The sequence below is a fragment of the Triticum urartu genome, chromosome 2 (assembly GCF_003073215.2).
Source record: "Triticum urartu cultivar G1812 chromosome 2, Tu2.1, whole genome shotgun sequence".
NCBI classification, from domain to species: domain Eukaryota; kingdom Viridiplantae; phylum Streptophyta; class Magnoliopsida; order Poales; family Poaceae; genus Triticum; species Triticum urartu.
This window is the reverse complement of record NC_053023.1, coordinates 432,176,012-432,191,130: the sequence shown is the minus strand read 5'-3', so window position 1 is coordinate 432,191,130 and position 15,119 is coordinate 432,176,012. Positions and strand designations below refer to the sequence as shown.

The following is a 15,119-nucleotide window of genomic DNA, read 5'->3' as shown; positions in this document are numbered from 1 at the left end:
TTTTGAAGCTTGACATATCGAGGGCCTTCGACTCACTCAACTGGGCGTTTTTGTTTGAGGTGATGAGGAGAAAAGGCTTTGGCCACAAGTGGTGCACTTGGATCTCGATCCTCCTCAAAACGGCTAGCACCAGGGTGATTGTTAATGGAGTACCTGGCAGAAGTTTCACCCATGCCAAGGGCCTGAGGCAGGGTGACCTGGTTTCGCCTTTGCTCTTCGTGATCGCCATGGATGTGCTTTCTAGAATCATGATCAAGGCTGAGAGTTTTGGTGTTAGCAGGAGCTTCACTGGCATCGCTGCCCACCAATCAGTGTCGATCTATGCGGATGACATGGCGATGTTCGTCAAACCCAGGGTGTTGGACCTTACGTTCGTCAGATCCGTGCTACACACTTTTGGTGCTGCTTCTGGCCTACGGGTCAACTATCAGAAGTCGCTGGCTATCATGATCCATGGGAACGACGATGACCGGGATCGGGTCGAGTCCATTTTGCATTGCCGGATGGGGAGTTTCCCATGTAAGTACCTTGGCCTTCAATTGGCCATCCGTCAGCTCTCTAGGGCGGAATGGCAGCCAATGATCGACCACGCCAAGAAGTTTGCCCCGGCCTGGCAGAGAGGGCTGTTGCATCGTCCTGGACGCTTGGTGCTGGTTAAGTCTGTAATCTCTGCCAAGCCTATCCACCACTTCATGGTTACGGACGCCCCTGCTTGGGTGTTTGAGGAGTTAGACAAATGGATGCGCTCCTTCTTCTAGGCCGGAAAAGATAAAGTTCACGGTGGTCAGTGTCTGGTGGCTTGGAACTCGGTGTGCAAACCCACGTGGCTCGGAGATTTGGGTGTGCGCAACATGCAATTACAAGGCTTGGCTTTGAGAGTGAGATGGGAGTGGCTGAGAAGGACAGACCCGGAGAGGCCATGGCAAGGGCTTCCAATGGCCGTGGACAAAGAGGCACGAGCGGTCTTTGATAGTTTGGTACACATTGAGGTCGGTATGGGCAACAGAGTGCTGTTCTGGAGAGATAGGTGGATACACGGCTTTGCGGTCAAGGACATTGCACCGTACATTTATGCCTTGGTTGACATGAGAACCATCAACCGTCGCACAGTTGAGGACGGCTTGCAAAACGATAGTTGGTTGCATGACATATCCGGTGTAGTTAACTTTGGTGGCCACTTGCAACTACTTCACCTAAATCTTGCGATCAGCATGGTGAACCGGGAGCCCCTTGCGGAAGATTCTTTCTCTTGGCCAGCCGATCCTTCCGGTGGTTACACGGCTAAATCCACATACCTAAGGCTCTGTTTCGGCACTGAGAGGGTCCCTTACGTCGCATGCATTTGGAAGAGCTGGGCCCTCCTCAAGTGCAAAATTTTGCTTGGCTGGCAATTCAACACCGAATATGGACTTCTGATCGGAGAGTGAGGCATGGCCACCAGGACGCTCCTTCTGCCTGCTACACGTGCCTTCAAGATGAAGATAACGCAGAGCACATTCTTGTTCAATGCGTCTACGCGAGAGAAGTGTGGCACTACATGTTCGATGCGCTCAGTCTGCAGGGCAGCATCCCGGAGCATGAGGACTGCTTGTTGGAGTGGTGGTTAGATAGGAGAGCACATTACAGAAAGGGTGCCAAGCGTGGGTTTGACACGGTGATCATTGCTACCACTTGGGCCTTATGGAAGCAGTGCAACGCTAGAGTGTTCCATAGGACCAACCAAAAGATGACGGCGCCAGACCTGGCCCTTGCCATCATCGCGGAGCTCAAAGAATGGAGACTAGCCGGTTTGGGAGGAGGAGGCTATGGCACGTTTTGTGAGAGTGTTGGCATAGGTTAATTGTAGGGTGTGCTAGGACTAGGGTGTGCGTTCCTGATGGAAGCTTGCTTCCGTCCAAACTCTTTTATACATTTTGTGCTCTTGTTTCTCCCCTTTTATAAAAGTAAGGTACGCCTTTGACGTACTCTTGAAAAAAAAATTTATCGAACCCAACACACCCTTCCCTGCCCACCAAGAATGCGCCCTAAACTCCTTCTAAAAAAAAAAGAATGCGCCCTAAAGCTCGTTCAAGCTTGGCGAGCCCACCTATCCGATGAAGATCCACGGGCTAGGCTGCGGCCTGCCAGTGGGCTGGCTGTCTATCAGCTCCGGTACTCCATCGCATCGCTATTCCTCGTCTCGTCTGTTTGCTATCCCATCCCCCTCGTCGCGCGTCCGCTGGCGTGCGCCGCCGCCTCTATCCGAATGGCGCTTCGCTCGCCGGAGCTGCGCTTCGCCGCCTCCACCGGGCTCGGCGCGCTCTCCCGGCCCAGCCGCCTCGCTCCTTCCCCCCTCGCCGCGCTCGCTTCCCCCCGCCGACGCCGCCGCGGCCCGTCCCCTTCCCCTTCTCCCTCGCCCTCCGACTCCAACCCCTCGACCGCCTCCGCCGGTAAGTCTGCGCCTCTTCTTGCGTATTCTCCGCTGGTCTGATGGTGATACACTGTGATTTCGCTTACCCCCCGAACGGGCCGAGGTCTGTGTAGGCGACGCGGACGGGCCGGAATGGAAGAAGGTCAGCGCAAAGCGGTTCGGGTACAAGGAGTCCATGATCCCCGATGAGGCATGGAACGTCCTCCACCAACTCCGTAGCAGAGGTGCGTCCCTTTTTCGTGTGCTTGTTTTTTATCGTGGAAACACTGAATTGTCATTACTAATCTTGTCTTTCTTCCTTTCTTGAGGAGGGACCAATATTATCTGTTGTTCTTGAGTTTATGAGAAGGCTCTGATATACATATAGAAGGATTTCTTTTTAGCCCTAAAGTGAATCATTTAGCTGAAAGTTTGCTCCTTTACAGCTATTATGGTAATATCATGGTTCAGCGTTTGATTCTCGTGATATAAGAACATAACCACTAGTAAATTATAGCATTCTTTTATTTTTTCCATGAAATACTCGCATTACCATTTGAGGCCTCCTTTGGTTCATAGGATATGAATTTCATCGGAATAGGAAAACCATAGGAAGTGAGATGAGATGTATCTCAAATCCTATAGGGAAAGAGATGTCAATTGGTTCGTAGGATAGGATATTTTTATTTGGTCTAGGATAATGTTTTTTTTCCTTTGAATTACAAAGGATTTGTTCCTATCCTATACAGGAATAGGATTCTATTCCTACAAACCAAAGGGCCCCAAAGGAAAATTTCCTCCAAAATCCAATCCTTTAGAAGTCCTACAAAAATCTTGATGGTTGATGGTATTAAATGGGTAAGAAATGTATCTGGTTTTACTGTTCCACTATTCAGTAAGGAAGTTCAATTCCACCGTGTTACCCTTGTTAAGCTTCATGCACTAGCCAACGCAACCAAAAGTCTGAACTAATGGAAAGGGCTAGGCAATCCACATATACACTTCAACACCCCCTCTCACGTGTGACGCGGAAAGTCAACACGTGGATAGACTCAGAGGTATGGCTCAAGAGGCATATACGTGGACAAAGGGGGGCAACAGCAATGTTTCGATAAATTGCGAAAGCCAGGACTTAACTCAAGACCTTGGACTCTGATACCATGTTAAGCTTCATGCACTAGCCAACGCAACCCAAAGTCCAGACTAATGGAAAGGGTTAGGTAATCCACATATACACTTCAACAACCCTGCTGTTAGGTAGCTAAGAACTATAAAATATTGTTTTTCCTTATTATTCTAAAACCATGATGATAACCGAAGGTTTTTTATGTCTTCAGGTGAAGTATCCATTTGTATTTTACTTTTTTGTTATCGCACTCCCAGATTCAGTGACATGTGTATGTGTTTTACTGTTTTGCAGGATATGATGTGTACTTGGTTGGTGGTTGTGTTCGAGATCTCATAATGAAGAAAATCCCAAAAGATTTTGACATAATAACAACAGCTGATCTTAGGCAGGTTATAACTCATATTAACGAGCATGCCATTGTTATGCAGTGATTCTATTACAAATTGGTTTGTTGTGTGTCATACGTTTCTCAGAGTCAAAGCTAACATTTCTACTGAAATGTGTAGATAGTAATTTTTCTAGAATAATACTAGTTTTGTCAAAATCAACTGCAACAGACATAATTAGTGTATTTGCTTGATATTAGATGCATGCAGTTTTTCCTTATCTGAAATAAGAGATACCTTCAGTCTATCCGTGATAAGTGAAAGGTATAAATAAAAACTATGTATAATTTCACTTCTAATTCTATGTTTGCATGTGTCATATTTTGCAGTTATGTTGCATTGCAAGTCGTCAACAAATTTGTATTCTATTTGAGATGCAAAAGCAATTTTGTTGACCTTACCAACAAAGGATGCTATTTTGAACTCTTGCAGGTGAAAGACACCTTTGTAGGATCAGCTGTTATAGTAGGAAGGCGGTTTCCCATAGTTCATGTACATGACAATAATTCCATTGTTGAGGTTCGTACACATTCATGCTTACTTGGCTGGATCATCAGAATTTTCACACTTTAAGAGGGGGGTTGTTGAATTAGATTTCCTTTCACACCGCATATGCTGCCAACTCAATACTGAGTGTAATTGAATTAGATTTCCTTTCACGCCACATGTGCTGCCTACTGAACATTTCTTATCCTCCCTGGCAGGTGTCAAGTTTTAATACTTACGTTCGAGGGTCAACTGGCAATCAAATGCCCACTTCAAAGAGCCCACATTGTAGCAAGAACGATTATTTACGCTGGAAAAACTGCCAAGGGAGGGACTTCACTATTAATGGGTTGGTGTTCCTTTACATGATAACTGGTTTCCATACTGCAAGCTGTGGTATGCATATTTGCTGATGTTAAATGTGTGCAGATTAATGTTCAATCCATATTCAGAAAAGATCTACGACTACCTGGGAGGCATTGAAGATATTAAGAAAGCTAAGGTCTGCTGTATTGATAATTGTTGTAGTTGCATCATCTTTGCTTGTGTTCAACATGAATCATTTCATTTATTTGTTATGATATCCTTTTTCCCTTTCAACAGGTTCGTACTGTTATTCCCGCCGCCACTTCGTTCCATGAGGATTGTGGTCAGTATCACTTCAAATTTGTTTTTTTGGATTTCCTTTTTATTTTATTTTTGCCTTTCTGTGAATTTGGCATTAATGTGCAATCTGTAATTAACAGCTCGTATTCTACGTGCAATCAGAATTGCAGCTCGATTAGGATTCAGCTTTCCCAAAGAAACAGCTTATTATGTGAGAAATCTTGCCTGTTCTGTGGCAAGACTTGACAAGGTTTGGTCCTGTATGCACAATGTGCTTATATTTTGTGAATGTTTGTCTTCTCATATGCATTGAATAAGCAAGAACGGAGCTCAGGTGCCTGTCTCTTATTGATTCCTTCTTGTAGGGAAGATTACTCATGGAGGTTAACTATATGCTTGCTTATGGTTCAGCTGAAGCTTCTTTAAGGTTGCTTTGGCGATTTGGTCTTCTTGAACATTTATTGCCCTTTCAGGTATAGCTATGGTTGATATCTCAAAATATAGTGGTGTTTGTTGTGGTAATTTTAGCTGAACTATTTCGTTGAGCTATACAGGCTGCATATTTTTCTTCAACTCTTTTTAAGAGGAAGGATAATGGGACTAACATGTTGCTGGTAAGTTCCATTTTTTTAAATGTACATCTCACTGATAAAAGTTTGGGCCCTTGAGAATACTCAAATAACATTGTTTTTTTTTCATTTTTACTTAATTAATAGAGGACTCATAAAGTTTGGGTCCTTGAGATTGTAGTCAAGTAACATTTTAATTTTCATCTACTTAATTGATAGAGAAACTTACTCTGTACCCACTACGATTTTTGCAATTCTCAAAACAGCACTCACATCTCACTTCTTCCCAAAACACCACTATGAACTAAGGCTGATAGGTTAAGAAAAGTAATATTTGCCGTCACCTATTCGTGCCATCCTCCTCCCTCCCATAGTCATCCTACCAACATGTACGCAGGGGCATTCTCGACGCCAACCTTAGCCACATAAGCCTCGCTCCTCAGCTCCTAGGCCTTATCCAATGGGATTGTAATACATTATAGTCCCTCAAGCTGTCAAGGGTGTGAGCCCTTGACTATCAGGCACATGCAGACGGAGCACAGGTGCTTAAGGCACTGACGCCTATGCCAAGGGAGCATGATTAGTGTTTATGGGAGAGATGATTCAAGGTTCCTTTGGGTATATCTAGAAAAAAAAACAAATTTTGCCCAGTGCATTCACTAACAAAAGTGGGCCATCAGTCAAACTTGGATAAAGGTAATGTGTGAGTTGTACTCCGGAGCGAACAGACTTTGGTGGCACTGGGGCAATTTACTCAGATTACTAATAAGTTACTAAATGTTTGCCAATGTTTTAAGTTCTACTAGCAATTGTGTACGTGCAATGCATGTTTTACACAATATGTATGTCGTGACGTATATGCAACTCAAAAAAGGGTATTGAGGGTGCTCCACGTGCGAGAATGCAGGCTCTAATGAAGGAGTTGATTCAGCAAGGAGATGTAAAGGAAACTATCTGATAAAAATTAAGTGAATGATTGTGCAATTAATGCAATTATAGGTTCGAACTTATTTTAGTTGAGTGCCCGTGCGTTGCCACGGACATCAAATTTACTTGTTGCTCACCATCCTCACTTGCCGCCTACACAGATCCAACCTCACGAGTTTTCTCGCCGCCATCATGAACACGTGATCACCCCCTTGCTCTCCTTCATCGTTTGACCATATGGTCATAGAATTGCCCTTCCATAGCCCTAACAACCCCTCACTGAAAGAGCCTAATCCATGAGAGATATTGGTGTAACATGCTGTTGCTCAAATGTCGTATAGCTCGAGGGATATTGGCCTCCAGAAACAATGCTTGTACATTGCCACATAACAATAAGTTTAGGCATAAAGATAGTTTTTTCGGCACACAGAGATAGTTGTAAAATCATCTTGTAATCCACAAAGCAAGAGTCCTGATTATTATTTTTGAATAGTTTGTACGTGGTACGTGGCTTATTTTCATATTGTGATAAATATGACCTTGTGCTTCGCTTCCGTTTAAGGTGACACCTTACCTTCTGTATGCCTGCAGATCACCATCAAAGGGAAGAAAAAAAGAAAAAAAGAAATATTAGCAGTACTGTGCTCCTCACATGCCTTTGTTGGCTTTATATGTCAAGATACTTACAAGTCAAAACAAAGAAGCATTAGAATAGGCACATGGAATCTCTAAGAACAAACTAACATGATACATGATCATTCAGATCAGCAATCATATCACCATCAGGAGCTCCTCGTTTTATACAACCTCATCTATCTCCAGTGCATCATCATCTCGCCAACAAAGGAAATCATCGATATAAGTGCCATTGGGGCCTCCAAGTTATTATCCATGAAGAAATTCAAAACAGATATTGGCGTCCCAATGAAGACTAAGCTGACAACAAGCTCTGGTAGATGAGCAAGGCCCCAGAAGGCAACTCCTGCATGACCATGTTGGTGCTTGGCTATCATAGACCCCAACATTCAGTTTCTCACCGTAGGTCCCAGCAAGGATGTGACCACCGAAGATAGTTTTGATTCCTGAACATGCAATAACTAAAATAATGATAGATACTCTCACAAAAACAAAACAAAAAAACAATTGTAGACCTAAGATATTTTAGTGCAGACAAAAACTCATAGAACTAACTTGGAAGGAAAGAAAACTACTATATCAGGATAATCTCAGTTAGGTATGTACTCCCTCCGTCCCAAAATTCTTGTCTTAAATTTGTCTAGATACGGATGTATCTAACACTAAACTGTGACTAGATACATCCGTATGTAGATAAATCTAAGACAAGAATTTTGGGACGGAGGGAGTATGTGCAAACATGATAATAACTTCATATGTATCTCAGTTAGGAGTTTTAAGAACACAAGTGAGTTGAACACTGCTGATACGCCACAAGATTACTCCAAAGTCCAAAAGCACTAAAGATAAGAGTCTGTAATGTCAATCATAAAAGCCATAATGCTATTTTTAGCTGCAAAAGGTGAATACAGTAGAGACTCTTCTACAGAAAAGGACGACCTCCACAATCAAGATAAAACTGATTACTCTGATGGTAACATTATAATTGTTTTACACTTTTACCATAAAATTGTGCAACAAACTGTACAACTAAGTGATCCTCCCAATATTGGCAATAATCAACAATTGGTTGAAGTGTTGCAGAAGCATGGCAATGGCTAGCGATATTTCAGAGTAATATATCCTACAAGAAACAAGCTGTTAAATCTCAAGAAAGACAACAATCATCGGCGAACTGGAAATGATAACAATATATCCTACAAGAAATAACAACAACAACAACAACAAAGCCTTTAGTCCCAAACAAGTTGGGGTAGGCTAGAGGTGAAACCCATAAGATCTCGCAACCAACTCATGGCTCTGTCAAATGGATAGCAAGCTTCCACGCACCACTGTCCATAGCTAGCTCTTTGGTGATACTCCAATCCTTCAGGTCTCTCTTAACGGACTCCTCCCATGTCAAATTCGGTCTACCCCGCCCTCTCTTGACATTCTCCGCACGCTTTAGCCGTCCACTATGCACCGGAGCTTCTGGAGGCCTGCGCTGAATATGCCCAAACCATCTCAGACGATGTTGGACAAGCTTCTCTTCAATTGGTGCTACCCCAACTCTATCTCGTATATCATCATTCCGGACTCGATCCTTCCTCGTGTGGCCACACATCCATCTCAACATACGCATCTCCGCCACACCTAACTGTTGAACATGTCGCCTTCTAGTCGGCCAACACTCAGCGCCATACAACATTGCGGGTCGAACCGCCGTCCCGTAGAACTTGCCTTTTAGCTTTTGTGGCACTCTCTTGTCATAGAGAATGCCAGAAGCTTGGCGCCACTTCATCCATCCGGCTTTGATTCGATGGTTCACATCTTCATCAATACCCCCATCCTCCTGCAGCATTGACCCCAAATACCGAAAGGTGTCCTTCTGAGGTACCACCTGGCCATCAAGGCTAACCTCCTCCTTACACCTAGTAGTACTGAAACCGCACATCATGTACTCGGTTTTAGTTCTACTAAGCCTAAACCCTTTCGATTCCAAGGTTTGTCTCCATAACTCTAACTTCCTATTTACCCCCGTCCGACTATCGTCAACTAGCACCACATCATCCGCAAAGAGCATACACCATGGGATATCTCCTTGTATATCCCTTGTGACCTCATCCATCACCAATGCAAAAAGATAAGGGCTCAAAGCTGACCCCTGATGCAGTCCTATCTTAATCGGGAAGTCATCAGTGTCGACATCACTTGTTCGAACCACTTGTCACAACATTATCGTACATGTCCTTGATGAGGGTAATGTACTTTGCTGGGACTTTGTGTTTCTCCAAGGCCCACCACATGACATTCCGCGGTATCTTATCATAGGCCTTCTCCAAGTCAATGAACACCATATGCAAGTCCTTCTTTTGCTCCCTATATCTCTCCATAAGTTGTCGTACCAAGAAAATGGCTTCCATGGTCGACCTCCCAGGCATGAAACCAAACTGATTTTTGGTCACGCTTGTCATTCTTCTTAAGCGGTGCTCAATGACTCTCTCCCATAGCTTCATTGTATGGCTCATCAGCTTAATTCCACGGTAATTAGTACAACTCTGAACATCCCCCTTGTTCTTGAAGATTGGTACTAATATACTCCGTCTCCATTCTTCTGGCATCTTGTTTGCCCGAAAAATGAGGTTGAAAAGCTTGGTTAGCCATACTATCGCTATGTCCCCGAGACCTTTCCACACCTCAATGGGGATACAATCAGGGCCCATCGCCTTGCCCCCTTTCATCCTTTTTAAAGCCTCCTTGACCTCAGACTCCTGGATTCGCCGCACAAAACGCATGCTGGTCTCATCAAAGGAGTCGTCCAGTTCAATGGTAGAACTCTCATTCTCCCCATTGAACAGCTTGTCGAAGTACTCCCGCCATCTATGCTTAATCTCCTCGTCCTTCACCAAGAGTTGGCCTGCCCCGTCCTTGATGCATTTGACTTGGCCAATATCCCTCGTCTTCCTCTCTTGGATCTTGGCCATCTTATAGATGTCCCTTTCACCTTCCTTCGTGCCTAACCGTTGGTAGAGGTCCTCATATGCCCGACCCCTTGCTTCACCAACAGCTCGCTTTGCGGCCTTCTTCGCCATCTTGTACTTCTCTATGTTGTCTGCACTCCTATCCAGGTATAGGCGTTTGAAGCAATCTTTCTTCTCTTTAATCGCCTTCTGGACATCATCATTCCACCACCAGGTATCCTTATCTTCGCTTCTCCTTCCCCTGGACACTCCAAGCTCCTTCGAGGCCACCTTACGAATGCAAGTCGCCATCTTCGTCCACACATTGTTCGCATCTCCTCCTTCCTCCCAAGGGCCCTCCTTAATGACCCTCTCCTTGAATGCTAGAGCTACCTCCCCCTTGAACTTCCACCACTTCGTTCTAGCGACTTTGGCACGCTTATCTACACGAATCCGAAAGCGGAAGTCAGCAACCACCAGCTTATGCTGGGGTACAACACTCTCTCCAGGTATCACCTTACAGTCTAGGCACGCACGCCTATGTTCTCTTCTCGAGAGGATGAAATCAATCTGGCTAGAGTGTTGGCCACTACTAAAAGTCACCAGATGTGATTCTCTCTTTCTAAAGAGGGTGTTAGCTACAATCATGTTGTAGGCTAGAGCAAAGCTTAAGACATCTTCTCCTTCTATGGGTTTCATCTCCATAAGAGTGGCTGAGTTTTTACGTTGGCTCGCCAAGCCTATCACAACCCTCCTCCTTTACCCGGGCTTGGGACCGGCTATGTTGAGACAACATAGGCGGAGTTAATATATCCTACAAGAAATACAAGGCCTAAATTAAGTAATTTAAAATGCTCATAAAGCTTGTATTGAATATAATAGTATAATATGTAAATAATCTAGGAGTAGAACGATTTTGCAATGTGATAGCATTTGTCATCTCTATTTCCCCAGCTCATATTTTATCAGACCAGCAGGGTACTCAACGGGAAGATGATGAGTTTATCACCATGATTGATTATAGTTCACTGAAAAGAATAATGAATGAAGCAGTAAAAAAAATTGAAGCATAGTTGGTAGCTACGGCTTCACCCAGAAACATCTCAAGTATTTTTATATATCACAACAATATTCCCTCATACCTGGCACGGTACAGATTTGTTTGAAGGGTCTGTGGGGGCAGAAACTGCTTCATTCAGATATTAACCTTGAATCTCAAGTATTAGCTAGCAGCTCTCCCTTTCCCTCTGTCTAGTTCTAAAAATGTGCAGCAGAGTTATAACAAACGTCATCTAAATTACAACCTGCAGTTCAGAACTCATAAACATGATTGATTTGCTATCCCTTAAGCTAGTTCTTTAGCTAACTACAGAATGTGCATTCTCCCCAACCCCTATTACTCATTTTGTTTCTGATGGCAAGGCACATATATAGGCTTGTAGATAGAAAAAAAACAGGGAAGCCAACATGTTCTATCTTTCTTCTGCCCATACAAGAATCTGCAAACAAGTTAGTTTTATTAAAAAGGCAGCAGCTCATTTTTATTCATACAACAACAGCATGTCACTTCATTCATGCAACAGTAGCAACACAGAGCAGCACTGTGACAAGGAATCAAGGATGTAAAAAAAATATGAGAGATAGAGGGGATGACAACCTTGCTTCTGGAGGGGTGACAAACTGACATTCAGTGTTTATCCTTGCCTTTGTCGAAGAACATGCGGAGTGCGCGGTGGGCGCCGGTGCAGCAGAGAGAGGCGGCAGGATGGCGTGGACTGAAGACTCGGACGAGCTAGCAATTAGCCCGTACTTTCGCTGTCCACCGCAGCGTCCGCACCGACGCCGTACTCGCCGGAGATGAGCCCGATGCTCGAGACCGAGTAACCGATCCCATCGAGACGGGCGGAGCAACCGACGCAGGCAAGGGTTGGGTCGAGGGACTCCTTGACCTCGATGGCACGGTTGACGCCAGCGTCTATGCGTGGGCGGTGCCCGAGTGCTAGGAGGGTGGGCGCCTGAGTCACCTGCGTCGGCGCCTATGCCAGCGCGGTGGGCACGTGGATTGTGAGCGAGGAGGAGGAGAAGCCAGGCCACAGTCGTGGGAGGAGGCGGGCGCGTGGTGGAGGAGTACCGAGATCGACCTCTGAGGGAAGATCTGAGGTAAGACAAGGGACGGCGGTGACAATTTTTCTCATCAGGAGAGATATGTGATTGGGAGGAGCGAGGGGTTGGGCGAGGGGAACGAGGACGAAGGCGAGGTGATTGGATCGACGCGATGGTGGCGGTGGTGGGAGTCGTGGGTGGGGTAACTGCACGCGTGGGTCTTGGTTTGATTTTGTGTGCGGTCGTTTTTCTTTTTTCATGCGAAGATTTTTTTTTTGCGCGAGGGGAGGAGGACGGACACGGGAATCGGTAGCGAGGGATCGGGAGAACTTACGTACGAGCGCAGGGGAGGTCGAACCATCACGACGTTCGATCCTCCTTTAATAGTAGAGATTATAGGTTCGAACTTATTTTCCCAGTCATTTGAGTCCATTTTTTTGGATGCTCTAGTTCAATTGAATCAAACATAACTCATACCTATTATATTGGAGCCCAGTTCTTTTGGTCGATTCTCCTAGAATCTTGAGAATCAGACCTTCCCCCAGATTCTCCCAGAATCTTGAACCCATATGTTTTGACAATCCTAGCTAGTTAGGGTCTAAATATGTTTTTCACAATCGGCCAAAAGAGCTGGTCCCCAATATAATAGATTGGTTGCAAAATATTTCTAAGTTGAGATTGTGGCGTTCCTTCTGTTTGGGAGGCAATTCCATGTTGTGGTGGCATTGCTATGGATATTTTTTTAATTTGGCTTTAGTTGCTAGATTTGTCTATTAAGTTTACCATCTTGTGCGCGCAGGTCCTATTTTCTAAGCTGGATAGTTTTCTTGCACCTAACAGGCCATGCCATAATAGTTTATGGTAAGAGTTGAATGATTCAACTTGTTATTTCTGTACAACTCATCAGTTTATACAGATTCCACACCTCTAATTCTAAGAAGTATACATCCTTCCAGACTCTTAATGTTATCCGTGGGATTCAGTACTACTTGCTAAGATGACATTCTATTTGATTGTTGTTTCTACAGGATAAGCATTTTAGCGTTCCATGAGGCATTGGTGCGCAAACCACGGGATCCTTTGGTGGTGGCTACTTTTGCACTTGCTGTATACCTTGGAGGTGATCTGCCACTGGCAGTGGATATTGGACAATCAATCAACCGTCAACATGATGCTGGGTTTGCAGAGCTCTTGGAACCACGGATGCGGGGCAAAAAAGGGTTATTAGCTGAAGTAAAAGACCTTGCTATCTCAATGAGGCAGGCATTAACTGAAATGACTGACGAGTATTATGTTGCAAATGCTATGGCGAAAATCCCTCAAGCACCGTCCTCAGATCTTGTAAGTGTAAATTCTTCTGCCCTCCATATTTAGTTTAGTTATTTGCTGCTTGCAAGTAGACCTGTTGAAATATTGTGCTTTGGGACAGGCCTGAAACGCCAGGCCCCAGTCTGTCCAACTCTGTAAGGGTAAGCCTGAGGCTGGCCCAAAGCCTTTTTCAAATAACTTCAACTAATGCTGATATCTTTCTGGGTAGTGGTGTATCTAAGTACTCCCTCCGTGCCTAAAGTTGTACTAAATCAAAAACAGTTATTTTAGGACGGAGGGACTATCTCTCAAGCACGGGAGAACATCTCTCTGGTCTAAGAGAACTCTCATATTATCAGTAACAATATTAACTATGGCCTATAAAGCATGGTATTTTAACAGGTAGGAGTAGTCACTTAGCCAGGAATAGCCGCTCCTGAACTAACGCATGCATCCTAAGATTTCCTAGTTCTTTACCTCTTTACACGCACAACATTGCCAGCACTGGTAGAGATGAACTGCAGCCATGCTACTGTATTTTATCTATTCTAGATGGTGACAATTGTAATGCTCCATGTACTGATGCTGATTTATGCCATCTTGGTACATATTCCGGTTTAGGTATTTATCCCACTACAAGCATACTTGAAGGTTCTCAAATTAATTGAGCGTGTTCAACATGGAAAAAAGGAGATTGGTTACGAACCAAAAAGCGATGGAAATATCGATTATCACAATTTAGCAAATGGTACACCTGCTGAAGTAAGAAATCTCTTCACGCTGGTTGTCTTTGACACGATATACCCCCCGAACCTGGAGAAAGAAGATGACAGCTCTAGAAGATGAACGATCAATTCTGGGATTCCTAAAGAGACTTGTGCTGCCGAGAGCTTATGCTCCGATGGCTTGCAATAGAAGCTTGTGGAGCTTCCCAAACTTGACCTGCCGTGTCGAATCAAGGAGAGCAGCAGATGTTATTTGCTGGGTCGGATGGGGTTAAACTCAGCTTCCATGACCATGATGTGTTGTTAATCATCGTGGCCTATGGTGTACACTTAAGTTGGTCCCGATTTAGCAACTGCTCGGTTTTTCTGGGTGCAACTGTTTCTTCCCAGATTATCCCGAGTCAATGTTTCTTTCTTATCTGTTGGAAAAGCTGTGGATCTCATTTCAAATTACTTTCTGGTACGCTGTTATTCTATTATGGGTATCCCCTGCACACTAACGCCCAGACTGCATGGAATAGTTGCAAAAAATTGCTAGTGCAATAATAGTTTCTGTTTCTATGATGTCGGACGGTGTTGCAATTCCATATTTTTCATAACGCGACGATTTTTGCTTCTGGGTGTGATTTTTGGCCGAGTATTTTACCATGGGATATTTTCTCCTGCAGCTGCGTGTCAAAAGCTAGACTGGTACTCCCTTTTTAAAGAAATATATATATATATAAAAGAAATATAAAATTGTTTATTTCACTATTTCTTTACAGAGAGAGGGAGTACTACAGTATTGATCGATCACCCGTCTGACTTGTGTATGAAAGACCATCGATGAGGCACGTTTTAAATCACTATTTACAGGGGGAGTAGGTAAGTACGTTTTGCTCAGAACGCGATGGTCAAGTCCACCGTACCATACCCC

At 44.3% G+C, this 15,119-nt stretch overlaps 1 protein-coding gene across 1 annotated transcript; it reads left to right on the top strand.

The window, feature by feature from the left end:
- The first annotated feature begins 2,130 nt into the window (after nucleotides 1-2,130).
- Nucleotides 2,131-14,767, top strand: LOC125537692 (poly(A) polymerase I). The gene is made up of 13 exons (XM_048701019.1): nucleotides 2,131-2,429; nucleotides 2,524-2,634; nucleotides 3,810-3,907; nucleotides 4,337-4,423; nucleotides 4,609-4,739; nucleotides 4,820-4,892; nucleotides 4,994-5,039; nucleotides 5,137-5,246; nucleotides 5,362-5,469; nucleotides 5,551-5,610; nucleotides 12,970-13,031; nucleotides 13,199-13,511; nucleotides 14,100-14,767. Exons 1-13 carry the CDS (start codon nucleotides 2,246-2,248, stop codon nucleotides 14,322-14,324), a joined length of 1,608 nt encoding a protein of 535 aa, XP_048556976.1. The 5' UTR covers nucleotides 2,131-2,245; the 3' UTR covers nucleotides 14,325-14,767.
- Nucleotides 14,768-15,119: the final 352 nt, after the last annotated feature.

Bases quoted from the DNA above. Each gene is read 5' to 3' on its own strand.
- LOC125537692 (XM_048701019.1), top strand. From the start codon at position 2,246: ATGGCGCTTCGCTCGCCGGAGCTGCGCTTCGCCGCCTCCACCGGGCTC. The intron at 5,470-5,550 runs GTATAGCTATGG...TGAGCTATACAG, and splicing joins AACATTTATTGCCCTTTCAG to GCTGCATATTTTTCTTCAAC. The intron at 5,611-12,969 runs GTAAGTTCCATT...TTGTGCGCGCAG, and splicing joins ATGGGACTAACATGTTGCTG to GTCCTATTTTCTAAGCTGGA.